Genomic DNA, 20,703 nt, shown 5'->3' with positions numbered 1-20,703 from the left:
TTCATTGCATTTTCCCATGAATCTGTGCTGGTTTCCTGAACCTAGAAACAGCACTGCATGCTGTATAGCAGCTCCAGGAACTGGTCTTCTATCAGTTGCTGTCAGTTCCTCTTCTTCCTCATCCGTGTCCCAGTTCCACTGCTGCTGAAGATCATCCTGCTGGTGGAGCTGCTGCTGCTGCCATGTCATCTGCTCGGTGGTACAGCAACCAGAGTCCTAAGCCAAATTCATCTGACTTTGAATGCTGAAATACAGTCCAAGTAGCTATTTGAGATTGCCGGCATAGTGATACAGAGCTCTGTTGGGTCCATGCTTGCTTACAGCAATTTGAAAATGGTGTTAGTTTGCCTATAAAGGAAGTATGGGATGGATACGGATGAATCATGGGACTTTATAAAAAAAAACAAAAACAAAAAAACAACCCTTGAACTAGCCATCCTGCTATGTATCCCACAGTGCACAGCAAGAAAAATCCCAGAATGCATACCTCTCAGGTTTTTAAGGTCAGGCTTGACAAAGCCCTGGCTGGGATGATTTAGTTGGGAATTGGTCCTGCTTTGAGCAGGGTGTTGGACTAGATGACCTCCTGAGGTCCCTTCCAACCCTGATATTCTATGATTCTATGATTCAGCAGCAAAGCAAAGGAGCATAAGATATGCTTCGAGAATGCCATGCCCTCAGTTTGCAGCAAACTGCTGCTGTGTGTAGACAGTGTGCCCTCAGTCAAGGCACATCATGTGCTTCGTGCATGTTATTATTACAGCTAGCAGAATGTGCGTTACCTGACATGCAGAAAAAAGCTGCAGATTAAATCCCCTCATGTACTCAAGCCCTAATAAACACCGTGGGTATGTACCGGTTTCTAGTGAACTCACGGAAGGGTGTGGGGAGTAATGCCCTCCCCTCGTATGTGTGGGAGTGTTGCCAGACCTTCCACTTCTGTATTATCCTAGAGGAGAGATTTGTCTTCTCCTGAGTATATTAATGTGCTACTATTTCTCTTACAGGAATTTAAAGATCTGTCTCCCAGGATAGATTGCTTGGATCTAAAAGGTAAGCCTCTCTCTCATAACCCTAATGACGTAGCTTTTTAAAGGAAATTCTTTGAGCAGAAACTGTTGTATCCGTTTGTACAGCTCCTACCTCAGTGGTGTCCTGATCCCGAATGGGGCATTTGCTGTGCTAATGCATTACAAATAATGCTAATACTGAGGAAATGGCAATAGTTAATTTTGTAGGTGATTAGGAGCTCGAAATTGCCAATTGGCCTGTCCAGCATACACAGCCTTCTTTGCTGCCACTTCCTCTTACCAGTCAGTATTAGAGTTAAAAATCAAGCTCTTGCGTCAGAAAATTATTCCTGCTTTTTTAATAACATTTGTTTAAGCTGACTGAAGGCATTTGAGATGACCTAAGCTTTTGGCTTTCAGCCATTCAGGTTGTAGCAGGAATCTCTAATACTTGGTACAGATATTTCTAAATAATTCTGAATACTACAAGTGAAACCTCTGAAAGTAGAAAATGTGTTAGGAACATTTGGACAATATGATTACAAAATAGTGAAATGACAAGGCCAAGACCGGAGGCACGTTAATCATGTATGTATTTTAGGGGCTGGTTCATTGTCTGTCTCAGTTGATCTCAGCATATTGTTCAGGTGAGGAATTCAAACATGGAAAATATTTATTAAAATCCTGGGCATTGGAGGTCTAGGTTGAGTCCCCCAGTGTCTTGGGCAGTCTTAGTTTTACATGCCCTGTTGGGTTAGGCCTGGATCTTGTGGAAGAAGCAGATGCTGATTCTGAATTCATAGTATCATAAAGATTAGCAATGGAAAAGCTCCTAATGGGTTATCTAGTCCATCTGCTTGGAAACCAGTCCAAGATGATTTTTGTGTGTGTGGGTTTTAAATATTTAACTTTGCAAATAATAAATGTTGTCTGCAAGAGCAGGAAGTAGCTTACCCCAACTGAAGGAAAAACAAGATTAATCTCTCCTTGCATTGCCTCATTTTCTGTCCCAATGCCTAGGGTTCTAGAACTCACAGAAATGTATTTCTCTTAATACATATTTATGTACCAACAAAACACTTAACACTGGGTCTTCTGAATTCACTCTGTTTTTTCCCCCAGGAGAAAAACTAGACTATAAGGCCTGTGAGGCACTGGAAGAGATTTTCAAAAGGGTCCAGTTCAAAATAGTTGATTTGGAGCAAACAAACCTGGATGAAGATGTAAGTTTCATTTAACGTTATGTAATTTACCATGACTCTTTTTGTTTCAAGATTAACAAAAATTCTCTAATTTTCTCTGCCTGGTACGGTTTTGAGTTCTGTTCTGAGCTTTCTCTTCATGCGCTCAGGTTAGTGAGCAGTTAAAGGGAAGTGCTCCAAATCTGACCTATACTTGCCATTGCTATTACCCTCTCCATTCATAAGTACACATCATTTTAGGTCTTTGTTTGCAGTTTTGCTATTTCAGAAAGTAATAAATAGAATGAACCCTCGATATCCAGATTGCCATAATTCAAATGGACCTGGACATCTCTTAAATAAACATGTTTAAAAATCCATCAACCTTTCAAATGTTTTATGTAATGTGAACTGAAATGCTTTTTCCCTGCCAGACCTGAGTTCAGGCTTTCTATTCTGAACTTCCTGCACTACAGTAACCTGCACAGTGTATTCTTTATGTTGTGTAGGTGTGTTGTAGCAATGCCATTGGCTCTAAAGTAACCCCAAAGGTCCCAATGAATAAGTGAAGAAGGAACTGATATTTTAAACAGTTTTGGTGCAGTGCACCCAGTGTGCTACAGTAACAGCTTGGTATCTAAAACGGTGTTTATTTTAAGCAACTGTTTCACCACTAGCCCATTTCCTTAACTCTGTTAAATAATAATGGATGAAAATTGTAAGTCCCAGGTGCCTGTTTGTTATCCATTTGCTTCTGGGTCCCCTCCTGTCCCCAAGTGCTCTCTCTGTAGTGACCTTTTCTTCCTCCTCTCTGTAGCTGGTTCCCAAAGGTCCTGCCTCTCAGGACAAAATCTCCACCATATCTAGCTCATTACCTCCAGAGGTAGAACTGTTTCTCTTCCTTCTCTACCTCAATCCTTCTTTTTTCTGTTGCCTTTCCTGTACAATCTCCCAAATTCTCCCCTCCCCCCATTGCTAAACTGTTGTCAATGCCTTGGTCATTTCTTCCTGATCCCTGCAATCTTCCCTCTGACCTTAGCTCCCTGCTGCCCATTTTCCCCCTCTAGTGGTGAAGTTTTGGATAGACCGAAGTCCTGTTCTGCTGTTGTTCTAGACCAGTGGTCCCCAGCCTTTTCGTCTGGCAGCCGCCAGACGAAGGACCACTGGGGCGGTGGAGCACCCGGCATTTCGGCGGCGACGCCTCTCGATGCTGCTGCTTGCTGTCGACAAGCGGCGTCATCGAGAGGCGTCCCCGCCGAAATGCCACTGAAATTCGGCGGCATTTCGGTGGGTGCTCTCCCGGGGGCCAGGACGCGGGCACATTAAGATGTGCCCACGGGCACCGCGTTGGGGACCACTGTTCTAGCCATATCACTGGCTTCATCTTAGCCCCATCATATTCAAGCTCCTTCTTATTCCCTTCACCTCTGTCTGTATCTCTGCTTTTATTGGGGGGAGGGATAGTTCAGTGGTTTGAGCATTGGCCTGCTAAACCCAGGGTTGTGAGTTCAATTCTTGAGGGGGCCACTTAGGGATCTGGGCAAAAATCAGTACTTGGTCCTGCTTTGAAGGCAGGGAGCTGGACTAGATGACCTTTCAAGGTCTCTTTCAGTTCTAGGAGATAGGATATCTCAATTTATTATTTCCTCCTATTCCCACACTGGTGGGTAATCCCTGCATGCCCATCTGACCCAGATTTCTGATCCCATGACTTGTTTTTAGGGCTGTCAAGCAATTAAAAGAAAGTAATTGTGATTAAAAAATAATAGAATACCATTTATGTAAATATTTTTGGATGTCTTCTACATTTTCAAATATATTGATTTCAATTACAACACAGAATACAGTGTACAATGCGCATTTTATATTTATTTTTATTACAAATATTTGCACTGTAAAAAAACATAAGAAATACTATATTTCAATTCACCTAATACAAGTACTGTAGTGCAATCTCTTTATCATGAAAGTTGAACTTACAAATGTAGAATTATGTACAAAAACCCCTGCATTTAAAATAAAACAATGGAAAACTTTAGTGCCTACAAGTCCACTCGGTCCTACTTCAGCCAATCGCTCAGACAAACAAGTTTGATTACATTTGCAGGAGATAATGCTGCCCGCTTCTTGTTTACAATGTCACCTGAAAGTGAGAACAAGAGTTTGCATGGCACTGTTGTAACCAGTGTCGCAAGTTAGTTATGTGCCAGATGCACTAAAGATTCATATGTCTCTTCATGCTTCAACCACCATTCCAGAGGACATGCGTCCATGTTGATGATGGGTTCTGCTCGATAACGATCCAAAGCAGAGCGGACTGATGCACGTTCATATTCATCATGTGAATCAGATGCTACCAGCAGAAGTTTGATTGTCTTTTTTGGTGGTTTGGGTTCTGTAGTTTCTGCATCACAGTGTTGCTCTTAAGACTTCTGAAAGCATGCTCCACACCTCATCCCTCTCAGATTTTGGAAGGCACTTCAGATTCTTAAACCTTGGGTTGAGTGCTGTAGCTATTTTTTTGAAATCTCACATTGGTACCTTCTTTGCATTTTGTCAAATCTGCAGTGCCAATGTTCGTAAATCAAACATGTGCTGGGTCATCATCTGAGACTGCTATAACATGAAATATATGGCAGAATGTGGGTAAAACAGAACAGGAGACATACAATTCTCCCCCAAGGAGTTCAGTCACAAATTTAATTAATGCACTGTTTTTTTTTAACGAACATCATCAGCATGGAAGCATGTCCTCCGGAATGGTGGCTGAATCATGAAGGGGCATACGAATGTTTAGCATGTGTGGCACGTAAATACCTTGCAATGCCTGCTACAAAAGTGCGATGAAAATGCCTGTTCTCACTTTCAGGTGACATTGTAAATAAGAAGCAGGCAGCAGTATCTCCTGTAAATGCATGCAAACCTTGTTTTCTTAGTGATTGGCTGAACAAGAAGTAGGACTGAGTGGACTTTCAGGCTCTAAAGTTTTACATTGTTTTGTTTTTGAGTGCAGTTATGTAACAAAAAAAAAATTCTACATTTGTAAGTTACACTTTCACAATATCAGAGGGGTAGCAGTGTTAGTCTGGATCTGTAAAAGCAGCAAAGAGTCCAGCAATGCCCCTCTGCTATGTACATCGGCCAAACTGGACAGTCCCTACGGAAAAGGATAAATGGACACAAATCAGATATTAGGAATGGTGATATACTAAAATCTGTAGGAGAACACTTCAATCTCCCTGGACACACAGTAGCAGATTTAAAGGTAGCCATCTTGCAGCGAAAAAAACTTCAGGACCAGACTTCAGAGAGAAACTGCTGAGCTTCAGTTCATCTGCAAATTTGACACCATCAGCTCAGGATTAAACAAAGACTGTGAATGGCTAGCCAACTACAAAACCAGTTTCTCCTCCCTTGATGTTCACACCTCAACTGCTAGAAGAGGGCCTCATCCTCTCTGATTGAACAAACCTCGTTATCTGTAGCCTGATTCTTGCTTGCATATTTATACCTGCCTCTGGGAATTTCCACTACATGCATCTGACGAAGTGGGTATTCACCCACGAAAGCTCATGCTCCAATACATCTGTTAGTCTATAAGGTGCCGCAGGACTCTTTGCTGCTTTCGCAATAGAGATTGCACTACAGTACTTGTATGAGTGAATTGAAAAATACTATTTCTTTCATCCATATTTTTTTTTTTAAAAAAAAGGTAATCTCCAAGAGAAGGAGTCAGACTTTTCTTAAAATTATGTGGTATTTTCATAGATTGTAAGGCCAGAGGGGACCACCGATGATTTGTATAACACAAGTCACAGAACTTCCCTGAATGAATTCTTGTTTGAACTGAAGCAGATCTCTTAGAAAATATATCCAATTTTTACTTAAAAATTTCCAGTGATGGAAAGTACACCACAATTCTTGGTAAACTAGTCAGTGGTTTGTCATCCTCGCAGTTAAAAACTTGTGCCTGATTTCCAGCCTGAATTTGTCTAGCTTTAATTTCCAGGCATTGGATCTTGTTATACGTTTGTTTTCTCTATTTAAGATCCCATTATCAGTAAGTTGAGACAGTAGCTGCTGCCAGCAAGCTCCTTCCATCCTGAGCCCTCTCTCCTGTCATATCCCTCCCTGCTCTGTGGCGATAGGGTACGGGAGAGGGGGACACCCTGATATCAGCACCCCTCTTCCCCCCCACTCCCTGCACAGCAAGCAGGAGGCTCCCAGGAGCAGCACACGGCAGTGGGAGGAGGGACACCTGAACTGCCCAGCAATTGATAGCCTGCTGGGTGGCTGCTGCACAGGGAACTTGGGGAGCTGATGGGGGGGTCTGCTGGCCTACTCTGGTTCCAAGCCCCCCACCTGCTAGCTTCAATGGGCTTCTCTTCCTGTAAGCAGTAGACAAAGCAGGCGACTGCCAAACAAGGTTATAAGGGAGCATTGCGCAACTTTAAACGAGCATGTTTTCTACTAGATCAGCAACAAAACAATATTAACCGGGATGACGTTAAGTGAGGAGTTACTGTACTTAGATTTACAAAGCCAGCACAAAACAGCTTCTATAATACCTCACTGGTTAGTCAGAAGCCAACAACACAGTTCCCTTAAAGTAACCCAGCCTCAGGCCTCCACCTAGACACCCAAGTCAAATATGAGGATTACTGAAAATCTTCATCATATAAAAAAAGTTCTACCAATCCCAAAGGATTGGACGCATTACCTCCCTGTTAATGACTATTCCAGATCTTACCCAAATACATGCTTACAGTCAATTCTTATTAACTAAACTAAAATTTATTAAAAAAGAAGAGAGAGAACTGGTTAAAAGATCAGTGTAATTACAGACGAGTTCTATTCTTGAGGTTCAGATTCATAGCAGAGATACTGAGCTTTGAATTTGCAAAGAGTTCTTTCAGAAATAGTTCATATGTTATAGTCCAATGTTTATATTCAGGGTGGTCCAGTCAGAATTGGGCTCTCAGTCCTTATGGTTTAGGAATGAAACCTCAAGCAGATCGGAGATGACAGGATCAGGACCCAAGTCCTGGGTGAACAATAGGCTTTTGATGTAACCTTCTGTTTCCTAAACCTCACCGGTCATTAACTACATGGATTAACATAAAATAATTTATCCATTAAGCAGTTTATCACAAACTTTCAAGAGAAACATAGACAATGAAAGTTGGCACTCAATATTCATCTAAATGTTAATATTCCCTTTTGATCTCTGAATCAACAGCTATAGTGACAGCCATATAAACGGACAGTTCTTGTCTAACATTTATGAGTACACACATGCAATTAGTATCACTTCTAACAATATAGGTTTGCATTTCAAAGTTCTAGCCTATTTACCAGGGAATGGCCCTAATTACCATTTCTAACATGTCTTTGCAGGTTGACTCTGGGTCAATTAGCCTGCAGGATGCTTAACCCTGTCTGGCCATGTGATACACTTTGTATAAGATTCGTTGCAACTATGTAACAGTGGTAGCTGTAATGATTTGCATGGTTATACTTTACTTAGACAACGTTGCAATTAGAAACTGCCCCAAGCTGAGCTGCACTTGCTGCCAGAGCTCACTAGCTGTCCCTGGCAACCTCCTTGCTTCTGGGAGAACTTCATTTTTTTGTGTGGACAGTCTCTTTTAAGCTCCAATTCTCCCGGTGGTGCATATTCTGCAGGTGTGCCTGATTGGCACTACCTGAGTGCAGGAATACTTCTTAGCCTTGCCACCAGTGGGATGGAGGTGTGTTCAATCACATACCTCCCTTCCAAAACCAGAATGATTTCTTGCTTGAGCATGTCCCTGGGGAAGAAAAAAATCCACATTGTATGCTCTCTCTCTGCTTGGTACTACACCCAGACGCTATAGAGCTGGAGGGCTAGATACCAGCATGTAATCCGGGGGTTTGAGTCCTTCATGGCGTGTACCCTGTACAAGGACTCATGGTTTATGACTAGGGAAAGGGGACTACCTAGAACATTATACCTCAGGGAGCCAACTTGATAGCGAAAGCTTCCTTCGCAGGGCATGTTTACCCTAGAAATTTAAGTCAACCTATGTTAAGTTGACTTACAACCATGACAGTAATTATTGCAGTGGTTCATGTACACACTGCCTTCCTTCTGACTTCTTGCTTGTCACTTAATCTATTTTTTGTAGTCAAACTTTTTTTACCGTTTATCTTTACCGTTAAGTTGCCTGAAGTGTTTGGTAAATCTGCTCAGGTTTACAAAGGCTGGTGTATATCCACTTTCCATTGATGGAATGGGGAACCAATTCAGAAACTTGCACTGCTTGTCTTGAGCAGTGCAAGATGGTATATTCCTGAAGTACAAGGCTGGGAGCTGGGGGGATTTGGCTGGTGCCTTTCTCTGCGTGATTCATGAGTGGCTCTGGGAACATGCATGCAATCCAGCTGGGTGTGAGGCTCCACATGCGGTTGTGCTGAGTTATAACAGTGCCTGGAAGGATTTGCTGCTTGTCACTAGCAAAGCATTGTGTCAGACACCCCAGGCTGGAGAGTTAAGGGGGCACATTATTGCCACAATCCCAGACTGCACCTTGGGGATCCCGTCACAGTGGGGCTCTTCTTTGAGTGCTTGCTCATATCCATTCCAATGTAGGCATGTGCGTGCTGCGTGCAACGCCGCTGGAAAGCTTTTCCCTCAGTGGTATCCTTCAGGTAGGCCCTGGTGCCCCCTGGAGTTGTGCCCTTATAATGCTGATATATGTAGTCCTGCCACCCTCTTAGTTCCTTCTTGCCAGCTAACTCCGACAGAGGAGTATGAGGGTGGATTCTGGAATGGACACGAGCCAGCCACACATCTCGAAGGACAACAGTTAACGGAAGGTTAGTAACTGTTTTTCTTCTTCGAGTGCTTGCTCATATCCATTCCAATGTAGATGACTCCCAAGCAGATGTAGGAGGATGGTTTGGAGTTCAATGGCAAGCAGAATGTAGCATGATTCTGCCAAATCCAGCATTGTCTCTGGCCTACTGAGTGATGGCATAGTGAGTCACAAAGGTGTGGACCGAAGACCAGATTGCTGCACTTCAGATATTCTGGATGGGAATCTGTTCCAAAAAGCAGCTGAGGACGCTTGTTCCCTCATGGAGTGTGCTATCAGGGTCAGAGCAAGGACTTTTGCCAGGTCGTAGCACATGCAGATACAAGAGGTGAGCCACAATTAAATCCTGTTGGCTATGATTGGGAAACCTTTCATCCTGTCTGCCACCGCCTCAAAAAGCTGAGTAGTCTTCCTAAATGGCTTACTCCTTTCTACGTAGAAGGCAAGCGCATATCTGACATCTAGTGAGTGAAGCCTTTGCTCCTGGCAATTGGCATGTGATTTCAGATAGAAAACCAGAAGGAATATGTCCTGGTTACTATGGAATTGCGAAACCGTCTTCGGGAGGAAGATTGGGTGAGAGCTCAGCTGGACCTTGTCCTTGAAGAATACAGTGTAAGGAGGTTCTGAAGTCAGAGCCCTAATCTCTGAGACCCTTCTGTCCGAAGTAATGGCCACCAGAAGTGCCACATTTCAGGACAAGTAGAGGAGAGAACACGTTGCCAAGGGCTTGAATGGGGAACCCATGAGCCTCAATAATATCAGGTTGAGATCCCAGAGTGGGATTGATTGTCGTATTTGGGGATATAGTCTATCCAGGCATTTGAGGAAATGAGTACAGATCAGGTTTGCAAAAGACGGACCGGCTGTTTATCCATGGGTGAAACGCCAAAATTGCAGCCAGGTGGACTCTAATTGATGACACCGATAGCATTTGCTGCTTCAGGTGTAGTAAGTAGTCCAGAATTAATGGCACTGATGACCATGTGGATGAAACACCTTTCTGCGCTGACCAGATTGAGAACCTTTTACACTCTGCCAGGTATGTAGCTGTAGTGGACGGTTTCCTGCTCCCTACAAGGACTTCTGTAACCGCCCTGGAGCATGCTAGCTCCAAGGGGTTCAGCCGTGGAGCTTCCAGGCCATGAGATGAAGGGACTTGAGGGTCAGATTTCATAGATGGACATGATCCTGGGAGATCAGATCGTTGATTCCACCAGGAGGTCCAGAAGGGTGGTGAACCAGTGTTGACGTGGCCAGGCCATGGCTGTCAGGATCAGGTTCATGCCTTTCTTCCTGACCTTCAGCAGGACCTTGTGTATGAGCGGAATGGGAGGGAATTCATAAAAGAGATGGTCCTTCCAAGGGAGAAGAAATGTATCTGTGAGCGAACCCGGGCTGTGAGTCAGGCAGGAGCAGAACTGCAGATGCTTCCTGTTGTGTCTCATTGCAAACAAGTCTATCTGGGGAGCTCCCCACCTCAGGAAAATGTTCTTCATGATTTCTGATTGAATTCACCACTCGTGATTGGAGAAAGATCTGCTTAGGCAATCTGCTATCTCAGTCTGTGCCCCCAGAAAATAGGAGGCTTTGAGGTGGTTTGAGTGGGTTATGCAGAATTCCCACAGGCAAAGGGCTTCCTGGCATAGGTGAGAGAAGCACACTCCATCCTGTGTGTTCATATAGAACATCGCTGTCATGTTGTCTGTAAGTATCAATACGTATTTGCCTTCCAGGTGGGGCTAGAATGTTTGGCAGGCAAAGTGCACCTCTCTGAGTTCCCTCACGTTGATGTGCAGCGAGAGCTCTGCTTGGGACAGAGGCCCTGGGTTCTGCGTACCCCCAGATGAGCCCCCCCAACTCAGCCCAGATGAGTCAATGACCAGAAATATCGCCAGATGTGGTCTCGAGAAGGGGACATCTGCACATACTACCCTTGGGTCCAACCATCAAAGGAGGGTGGTGATTACTGAATGGGGAATTATGACAACCATGTCCAAACGATCTTGTCCCAGCCGGTACACTGACGCTAGCTAAGCCTGGAGAGGTCTGAGTCATAATCTCGCATGGTGCATCACGTAAGTGCATGAGGCCATGTGCCCCAGGAGTTTTAGGCAGGCTCTTGCCGTGGTGGTTGTGTGGTGTCTGAGGCTTTCTATGATCATGCCTAGGGCCTGGAACTGGATCTCTGGAAGTAATGCTCTGGCCTGGACCAAGTTGAGGACCGCCCCTATAAATTCTATTCTTTTAACTGACAAGTGTCGGTTTTCTGCATATTTGTCAACAGGCCTAACTCTTTGAAGGTTGACAGTATCAACCTTACATTTTCCTCCACCTGGGCCTTGGACCAACCTTTGACCAGCCGGTCAACAAGGTAAGGGTAAATCTGAACCCTTTGCTTCCTCAAGAAGGCTGCGACAGCTGCCACACACTCTGTGAAAACCTGAGGGGCTGCTGACAGTGAACTGGTAGTGCACTTGGTTCATCATGAAATGGAGGCATTTTTGTGGCCTTGGAAGATTGAAATATGGAAGTAGGCGTCCTTCAAATCGAAAGCAGCATACCAGTCCCCTGAATACAGAGATGCGATAATGGTGACCAAGGAGACCATGTAGGACTTCAGCTTCTTCATGAATATGTTGAGGTTTCACAGGTCCAGGATGGGTCTGAGACTGCCAGTGGCCTTTGGGATTAGGAAATACCAGGAGTAAAACCCCCTGCCCCTTTGCTCCAGAGGAACCTCCTTTACTGCTCCCACTTGCAGGAGCATTCGCACTTTGTGGAGTAAACGTTGCTTGTGAGAAGAGTCCCTGAAGAGGGATGGAGAGAGAGGGTAGGAAGGAGGGGAAGAACTGACCTGCAGGGTGTATACCAGTTCTATCGTGCGTAGCACCCAGCAGTCTGAGGTGATGTGGGACTATGCCCAATAGTAGTGGGATAGCCAGTTGATAAAAATTGGTGAGAGTGGATCCAGACGCTGTCCTGGTATGCCATCCTCAGGTGTACCATCAAAAGGCCTACTTAGGCCCTGCCTCCTACTGTAATCCTGCCTCAATGGAGGCTGGTAGAAATTGGGCAATGGCTGGGGCTTAAAGTGCTTTCTCAATGGGGCCCGCATGTGTAGTTTGAGGAACTTTAGAGTGACTCTTGAATCCTTTGCTCTGTGTGTAGTTTAGAGTCCATCTGCTCTGAAAAGAGAGACATGCCCTCAAAAGGAAGGTCCTGAATAGTCCGCTGCACTTCATATGGGAGGCCTGAGGCCTGCAGCCATGAGCACCTCCTCATGACCACAGCCAAGGCTATGGTTCATGCAGTAGAGTCCGCCACATCTAATGCTGCTTGCAGGGACATTTTTGCCACTGCTCTGCCCTCTTTGACTGGAGCTGAGAACTCAGTCCTAGATTCCTGTGGCAGTAACTCCTTGAATTTAGTCATTACACCCTAGAAGTGCAAGTGGAATGAACATGAGCAACACATTTCAAAGAACAATAGTTACAGAAGGTTAGTAACCATTTTTTCTCTCTCCAGGTCTCCCTCTATGTATTAGCAAGCTGCTAGCTTCATGGATTGTTCTGTGCAGGTGACTTACTGGAAATGAGAAGCTGATGTCTGTGACTGTTTTCCAGAGCCACTGCTGAATGCCTCCACAATCTTGTGTCAACTTTACAGTTTGTCTTTTCCTCTCTTTGTTTTCCAGGGTGCCTCAGCATTATTTGACATGATTGAGTATTATGAGTCAGCAACGCACCTCAACATCTCATTTAACAAACACATCGGCACCCGAGGCTGGCAGGCAGCTGCACATATGATGAGAAAGGTTTGTGTTAGTTCTTGAACATTTTTATCATCTGTTTAATTTACTGCTTGTAAACACCCAGTAGTACTAACATGATTTCAAGTTAGTGTAGGGTTAGATTTTAATGCGGTTGGAACTCTGTTAATCTAACCATTTTCTGTGTGGTGGGGAGGGAGGGATGTGCATACAAGAAATTACAGGTAGCTTTTTAAACTACAGTGGGAGATTTCTACTAGTAGCTTGCTGGGGTGCTGGGACGGAGGAAGGACTGTCTTGTGCTTATGGCTGTGGACTGTGATTGGGAGATCTGGGTTCTCTGTCCAGCTTTACTAGAGTTCCTGTGTTACTGTAGCTAAGTCCTTGAATCTCTGTCAGTGGGAGCAGTGTTAAGGTAATTCAGTGAGTAGCCAGTGCTGCAATCGGAACGCCAGAACGAAGTGCTTCCTTAAACTCGTGTTTAACAGGGAGGCTGTTGTGCCCCAGCTGGAGTTTCTTTAGTGCCTGTGTGCTCTTTGCCAACCAAGCACAACACACTGAAGTGTTTGTGTGTCTGAGGTTTGGGATCATTGCTTGTTGTTTGTGCCAGGTGGGCCTATTAAGAAGATTTTGCTCTGTAACTTCATAGTGGGGCAAAATGTGGAAATGTTTCAGATAATTATCATTCCATCATTTAAGGAAATTGCCAAGGCCTAAGGCTGATGGTTTTTAAACTAAATGTATATCATAGTAACAAGTGAATATCTGCTTTGTGCAAACATTAACTATAAAAGAAAATATTTCCTAGTAAGATGTTTCAGCATAGTGTTCTACTTAATGAGATGGTAACTGGGCATGTGGGAATGACATGGGATATGCTTATCCTGTCTGCTCATTCTGAAATATGAAAGTCCCGTGAAATGTACTTTGAAAGAGATCTTTTTTCATTTGTATTACACTAGCACCTAGAGGCCTTGTCCAGAAGAGCTTACAAACTAGAAAGAACAGACTAATAAAGGGTAGGCGATAGGAAGTATTATCCTTTTTTTTAATAAATGAGATTGTGATTTATCCAAGGTCACACAGGAAGTCAGTGGCAGAGCTCCTGAAATATAGGCGCCGACTCCATGGATGCTCCGGGTCTGGAGCACCCACGGGGGAAAAATGGTGGGTGATGAGTGTGACGAAGTGGGGATTTTCCCTTGTTACGTTGCGTGTGAGCCTATGTGAGTCTTACTGTTTTGCATGAATGCTGTGTGTGCCTCAGTTTCCCTGTGTATTGCACCAATGTCTAGGTGGTGGGAATAAGGAGGTGTGACTTTTGCGGGGGTTGCTCCAGCTGCCTACACCAGTGCTACGGCTGCCTCTTCATAACCTGAGACCCAGGAGGGGGATGCGACCAGGTGACTCTTGGCGCGGGAAGCGAGACAAAGGCCGGAGGAGGAGCAACAGGCAGGACAGGGGCCAGGCAGCTGGAAGCGAGTCAGTCTCGGCTGGCTTGGGGCACAGGAGGAGGGCCAGAGCCCTGGCTCTGGTCTCCCTTCCCCCACAAGACGTACTTGGCTGAAAGTCACTGATTTTTGTGCTAACAAGTTCTCTCCTACGCTGTCTTCCTGTCGACTAATAAACCTTCTGTTTTACTGTCTGGCTGAGAGTCACATCTGACTCCGGAGTTGGGGTGCAGGGTTCTCTGGCTTCCCCAGGAGCCCCACCCGGGCAGACTCGCTGCAGGAAGCGCACGGTGTGGAAGGGGATACTGAATGCTGTGAGGTCCTACCCAGGAAGGTAGAAACTGTGTAAGCCTCTTGCCTTGGAGATAGTATGCTCTGAGAGGAGGCATGCTCCCCCAGAGTCTTGACTGGCTTCCAGAGCATCGCCCCGGTGACTCTGTGACAACTGATGGCAGTGGTGGGATAAACTGCACCCCATGGACAGAGCGTCCTGCAGTAAGTGACTGGGGAGCAGTAAAATGAAAGGGGATTAGACGGGCGTGCTGGAGCCTCCGAGAGGTGCGGTTCCAGGAGGAGCCTATTGCTTAACCCTGAGAGAGGTGGACCCCCAAGAAGGGCTGTCCCATTGAAGGGGTTCCTCCCCAGGGATCATGGGAAGCTGAGAGAGCACAGGCCTGTGAGTCCGTGACCACTTGGGAACAGTGTGGAGATGGCCTATGACCATCTCCTTAAGAAGGACGTTGTGAAGCTGTGCAGAGAGAGACGGCTGCGGATTGGAAAGCTCACTAAGGCACAGTTGATAGCTCAGTTGGAAGAGCAGGATTGCTCTAAGGAGCCGGTTCCTGACCCAGCTGGAGCCATGAGAGAGGCTGGGAGCAGCCAGGTGTCCTGGAGACCTGTGTCCCCGACCAGCCGGGGGTCTCCTCCCTGTTGGTGGATCTGAGGTGGATGGAATTGGAGCTCAGTTTGAAGGAGTCAGGGGACCCTGAGAGCTAGGGAAGGCATGAAGCAGAACAGCAGGAACTGGCGCTGGCGGAGCGGAGAGGCAGAGGGACCCATCCCCTGGATGGACCCCATGGTGCCAATTCCGCAGGGACCCTAAATTGCTGCCCCAGGTGAAGGAGGGGGAGATATAGATACCTGTCTTGCGGCCTTTGGGAAGGCTGGCAATTGGAATGAGGCTGGCCCTGTGGAAGGGCTCTGGTGTTTAGCCCCCTGCCTGGATCCCAAGGCCATAGAGTTGTTTAGCCAGATAGGTGGGATGGCAGACTGGCTCTCACTCCTGGCCCCAGCATATATGTCTGCATGTACTATCCTGGGCTCAGACCCCTCAGATCCCCAGTGGGAGCGGAAGGTGTTGGTCAATGCGGAGACATTCCTGGAGTGGCAAGATCCTGGGACAGAGAGAACTGTTGTCAGACCCTGGGTGGTGCAGCCTCACCAGATGCTAAGGGGCAGTGCGACCTGGTTGAAGGTCCCAGGGATGAAGCCCCTCGCCCTGCCTATGGCCCAGATCCCTGTGCAGAGACAGGAGCGGTTGGGCTGGCTGGTAGTTGGGGTTCTCTAATATATCGGCTGTGACCTCCTGTTGAGGAATGACTGTGTCTGTTTGGGACAGGGTCCAGGCCCTGTTCCTGTAACAGCCGAGGATTTGAATCCAGGGAACCAATCGGCGGAGACGGAAGCGGTCAGTGAATTACCTGGCTGGCAGGGGGAGGAGCTACTAGGCTTAGGATACCTGCCTGTCTGTAACCAGAGCCCTGGAGCTGAGTGGGACAGAGAGATACTCCCTGTTTCCCTGCACAGGGCAGGCTCATGCTGGCTCTGATGCTGTGAGCAAAGCAGCAGGCTCACTGCCTGTCCTCACTTGGACAGCAGGGGCAAAGCTGAGCCCAGGGAGATTAGAGACCCCACCTGAGTGTGGGGAACCACAGCCAGGGCGGGACAGCTGCCAACCAGGGATGCCTTGTCCAGAAGTGCAAATGGTCTGGGGCAAGGGTAAATCAGCCTTGGGACACCTGTATGTCATAGAGGAGCCTTTTCAGAAAGTGGCCCTGGATTTGGTGAAGAACGAATGGGAGGGGAAGGCCTTCTCCCATGGAGAATCAGTGGAGTATGTACTGAGTTTCCAGGAAAAGCTCGCTGAGCTCATAGGTCCCGCCAGGGAGAACCTAGCCAGGGCCCAACGGAAGCAGAAGGTCTGGTACAACCGCTTAGCCTATGGCACCAGGGACCAGGTGAGAAAGAATAAGCTGCCTGGGACAGGCCCTTCAAGGTCATCAAGCAGCTGAATGAGGAGAACGATGTGGTGGAACTGCCCAACTGGGCTTACAGCCACCGAGAGGACCAGCTCAATATGATGAAGCCATACTGTGACAGGGAGAGGCTGGTACTGGCCGTATGTGGCCAGTGGAAGAAGGGGGAAGATCCCCTGGTCGATCTCTTCCCTGAGACCGGAGCCAGCCCCTTGCTGGAATCATTTTCCACTCTCTGACCAGCTAACCCCTGCCTAGCAGGCAGAGATCAGAGAGATGCTGCATTCGTACCAACAGCTGTTTTACAACTGACCTGGGCTCACTAACTGGGCTGTCCACTGGGTGGAGACGGGAGCCAGCCCTCCCATCAGGTGTTCCCCATTCAGAGTAACGGGCAACACAACACAGGCCATAGAGGGAGAGGTCAGAGATATGCTGGCTTTAGGGGTGATCCAGCCATCCACCAGCCCTGGGGGCCTCTCCTGTGGTGCTGGTCCCCAGGAAAGATGGATCAATCCAATCTGTGGTCTGTGTTTTAGAGGAGGTCAATACTATATGATCAGAATGGCCCTGTCTGGCATTGGAATCTATGGGAGGGCAAAAGGGGGGTGGGGGGCAGGGAACCAACAAAAAAACAAAACGACATTAGCTACTCCTGGGGAGATTCTGCGCCCCCCCCCCCCCAAAATAATCAAAATTCTGCATATTTTATCTGTCAAAATAATGCAATATCATCACACTAGTTTCATTGTTTTGGTAATTTATTTAAACTACAATACAGAAAAAAGTCACTAACTATTCAGCATTTCTTAAACACATGAAAGTTAAGTTACAAACACTTGGTAACTAATGCCCTGCATTCCAGTTATAATCCTGGATTTTCATTTAAATTACATTACAGAACACCAAACAGTGCAAAAAAAAAAAAAAAAAGTAGACTGTCATTTTAAATTGCTCAGACTTTCACACATGAAAGTCGTACAGTTTTGCTAATCATTGTCCTGGACCTGGCGCTGTACTTTGGGAAGTGCTTGGTTCTGATTCTCCTGACATTTTTTTCACTGCTTGGCAAATGTTTTATTTGCCCTCAGTCTTTTAAAACGGGTAAGTAATATAAATCCTGAGCTGTAATCTAACCTGATTGTGCCACTTTGGCACAGGAAAAAAGGCGAGAAAGCACAGAGATCTTCCTAGCTGAGGATTCTCTTACTGTCATTTATAATAAAACTCCTTTATATCACTCTGGCAATGTAGGGGCCTTAAAACATTCACCTTTTTAATGCTCCTGAGGGAATTGACTGAGAATGGGAACAGTTAACTAACAATAGGAACAATAGGCAGGCTGCTACATTTCTGCCTCAGAGAATGAGATCAATTAACTCAGGCAGGCTGCTTCATTTGTGCCTGTAGCCTGCCTCATGCAAAATAAAAAGCCCTACCCTTACACGCCAGGGAGCTGCAGTTGCAAGAGAGAGGGACAGTGTGTCTTTTTTTTTCTCTGTCTGTCTCTCTCTTGCTTGTTGGCACGCACATACGCCCAGCCCCGACCCCAACTCCGACAGTGATCATGCAGGCACGCATGCCCAGCCCCCGTCTCTGAGGCTGCACCAGTCATGCTGGAACAGACATGCTGCCTGGGGTGCTGGGGAAGAGGCGCGTGTCCCCCAGCAGATTTAGTTTTGCATTTTTCTGTGTTGGGGGGCGCACAGATAAATGCGAGCCATATGAATTCTGCGCTCCCATATGGGTGCAGAATCCCCCCAGGAGTACTACATTAGCTAACAGCAGAAGGCTGCTATTTCAAAAGGGAAAGCGCTGCTGGAACCAGTGGGGTTACTGAGGGGAATCTAGTTTGTGGCATGCTCCCCTCTCCATTCTCCAGAGGTGAAAGGCAGCTGCACATATTCCCTGTCACTACAGCTGCTCTGGGAGCACCTAGTAAAGTGTCTGCTGCTGTTTTAGTGGCTTGTCTCTTTAGAATGTTCCTGTTCACATACTTAATTTCCATGAGGAATGGAAGGAACAGAAGAGAAATGGTAATTTAACAGTTAATAACTCTGCCAAGAAAGAACTTTCTCTCTGTCAAATTTCAAAGGCCTTCTGCAAACAATGGCAATGTTGAAGTGGTCTCAAAAAATTACAAGAATCTTTTATAGTAAGTATTAGAAAACCTAAATCTAGGGGTGGCTACCAGCTCCGCCTGTAACTCTCAATAGTAGAGCATTCTGTGCATTATAACCAGCATAAATTAATTGTCACATGTACATTCTGCATTCTGTCCATATCCGGTAATCTTACCCTGGATTTTCTTACATCCTCTTAGTTTTGGATTTAGCTGGGGCTAAGTATTATTTCTGTGAAACTCTCTCCCAGGACTTGCTTGTATAGAGTCAGAACTATGCAGTCATGGCAGGAAACTTTGTATGTATTTGGAAAAATGCCTACTTTTCCAGCGGATTTTGGTCATTTTTTAGTTTGGCTAGAGAGTTCCTGTTACTGTTCTCTCCCATCCTCCTACAGCTTGGTGGACAATAATGCAGAAAAAGAAGAAAGATGAAACCTAATAGCTAGAAGTGCCTTTGCATCTTCTAGCCTGAGGAATGTAAGTTGGTCAGACACTGATTCTGAGCAAAATCATGGAAAGGTTATGAGAGAGATAATAAGTAAAGAATGAAAAGTTAAAGGCATAATTAGTGCTAATTAGCATGGTTTTACAGAAAACAAGTCATGTCAAATAGATTCCTTACTAGGCATATTAATACAGAACTTTGAGTAATTCATTATACAGGTCAGATTAGATAAACATAAGGGTCTATTCTGGCCATAAAATGTATGAATCAGAAAATCTATTGAGTGCTCCACCTATAAACAGTCATCTTGAAGTAGTGTTGTGGGGTGATTTCTGTGTGAGAGGCTAGATAAGTCCCCCTTCACTAGACAAGAGAAGGAATTCAGCACTCCAGTCAAACACTCATGGGTCCACACTGTTGGAGCAGAAGACTAGAGGACCGGTGATGAGCACTCTCCAGACACTTCTTGTAACCAGCAAACAAAAGACAAAAAAGAAACCCACATCATAAGACCTAAGAAATCCTGTGGATGATGAAATGTTGCGCCCCTCCCCCCCGCCTTCTAGCAATGTCATGCATGGAGGAGGGGTAGTTATCAGAAATGAAACAAGAGATCTAGCTAAGACTATTCCATCCCTAGATGTTGCTGCTGCTGCTGCTATTTGCTTATGATTAGTATTACCATAGTGCCTAGGACCCGAATGTGATAGGCACTGTGCAAACAGTACAGAAGGCAGTCCCTGCCCCATGGGCTTTACACTCCAAATATAAGACAGGAGACAGATGGATACAGACAGATGGGGAGTACAAGTAACCAGTGAGACAACATGGGTCAGCATGATAGGCTGTGGTCTGACTGTCAAGTTGTTTTTAAAGAGTTTTGAGGAGTGATTTGAAGGTGGATAGTGAGGGAGCTTTAGCAGATGTTTATGGGGAGCACCTCCCATAGTGAGGGGGCAGCATGGGAGAAAGAAGAAAGGTGTTTGTTTCAAAATATTTACAAATGAGCAGTGGAGGCTAGCATCACAGGTTGATCGGAGGCAAGCGTAGGCCATAGCAAATTGAGAGATGATAGGTAAGGTGGAGTTTGACCATGAAGGGCTCTGACAGTGAATGCAAGCCGCTTCTGTTTGATGTAATGGAGACGTGGGAGCTAGTGGAAGCATGCAGAGAGAGGGGCGATGTGGTCAAAGTGGCAAGCTAGGAAAATGATCTTTACGGTAGCATTTTGAAGGGCTAAGAGTGGAGTAAGTTTGCATTTTTCAAAGCCATAGAGAAAGATGTTGTAGTCATTGAGAAGAAAAATGATGAGAGCTTGGATGAGAATTTTAGCTGCGTGGCTGCATAGGAAAGGCCAGGTCTTTAAAATATTATGCAGAAAGATTTGCCAAGATTTAATCATAGCCTAGTTTTGAGGACCTGGGGAGATGTCATCAGCTTCGACTCACACCAGGTTATGAGCCTGGATGACAGGCAGGATGGTGATGTCCAAGATGATTCTGCTTTCTGGTCAGAAAAGGATGTCCCTGTGTGGATATTCTTTCTCCACCATGGGGGTAGGCGGGCAGGGGAAGGTAGTCCAGACATGATCAAAAGTACATGTGAAG

At 45.8% G+C, this 20,703-nt stretch overlaps 1 protein-coding gene across 1 annotated transcript in view; it reads left to right on the top strand.

Moving 5' to 3' along the window:
- Nucleotides 1–20,703, top strand: part of PPP1R37 (protein phosphatase 1 regulatory subunit 37) — a 155,550-nt gene that overhangs the window by 65,469 nt on the left and 69,378 nt on the right. Inside the window, exons 3-5 of the mRNA XM_044988816.1 lie at nucleotides 1,008–1,053; nucleotides 2,133–2,233; nucleotides 12,746–12,865. Coding sequence (XP_044844751.1) covers nucleotides 1,008–1,053; nucleotides 2,133–2,233; nucleotides 12,746–12,865 — 267 coding nt within the window. The remainder of the gene's footprint in view (nucleotides 1–1,007; nucleotides 1,054–2,132; nucleotides 2,234–12,745; nucleotides 12,866–20,703) is intronic.

Source organism: Mauremys mutica, chromosome 15 (assembly GCF_020497125.1).
Source record: "Mauremys mutica isolate MM-2020 ecotype Southern chromosome 15, ASM2049712v1, whole genome shotgun sequence".
NCBI lineage: Eukaryota > Metazoa > Chordata > Testudines > Geoemydidae > Mauremys > Mauremys mutica.
The sequence above is the reverse complement of the archived record's forward strand: the minus strand, read 5'-3'. Positions and strand labels throughout refer to the sequence as shown.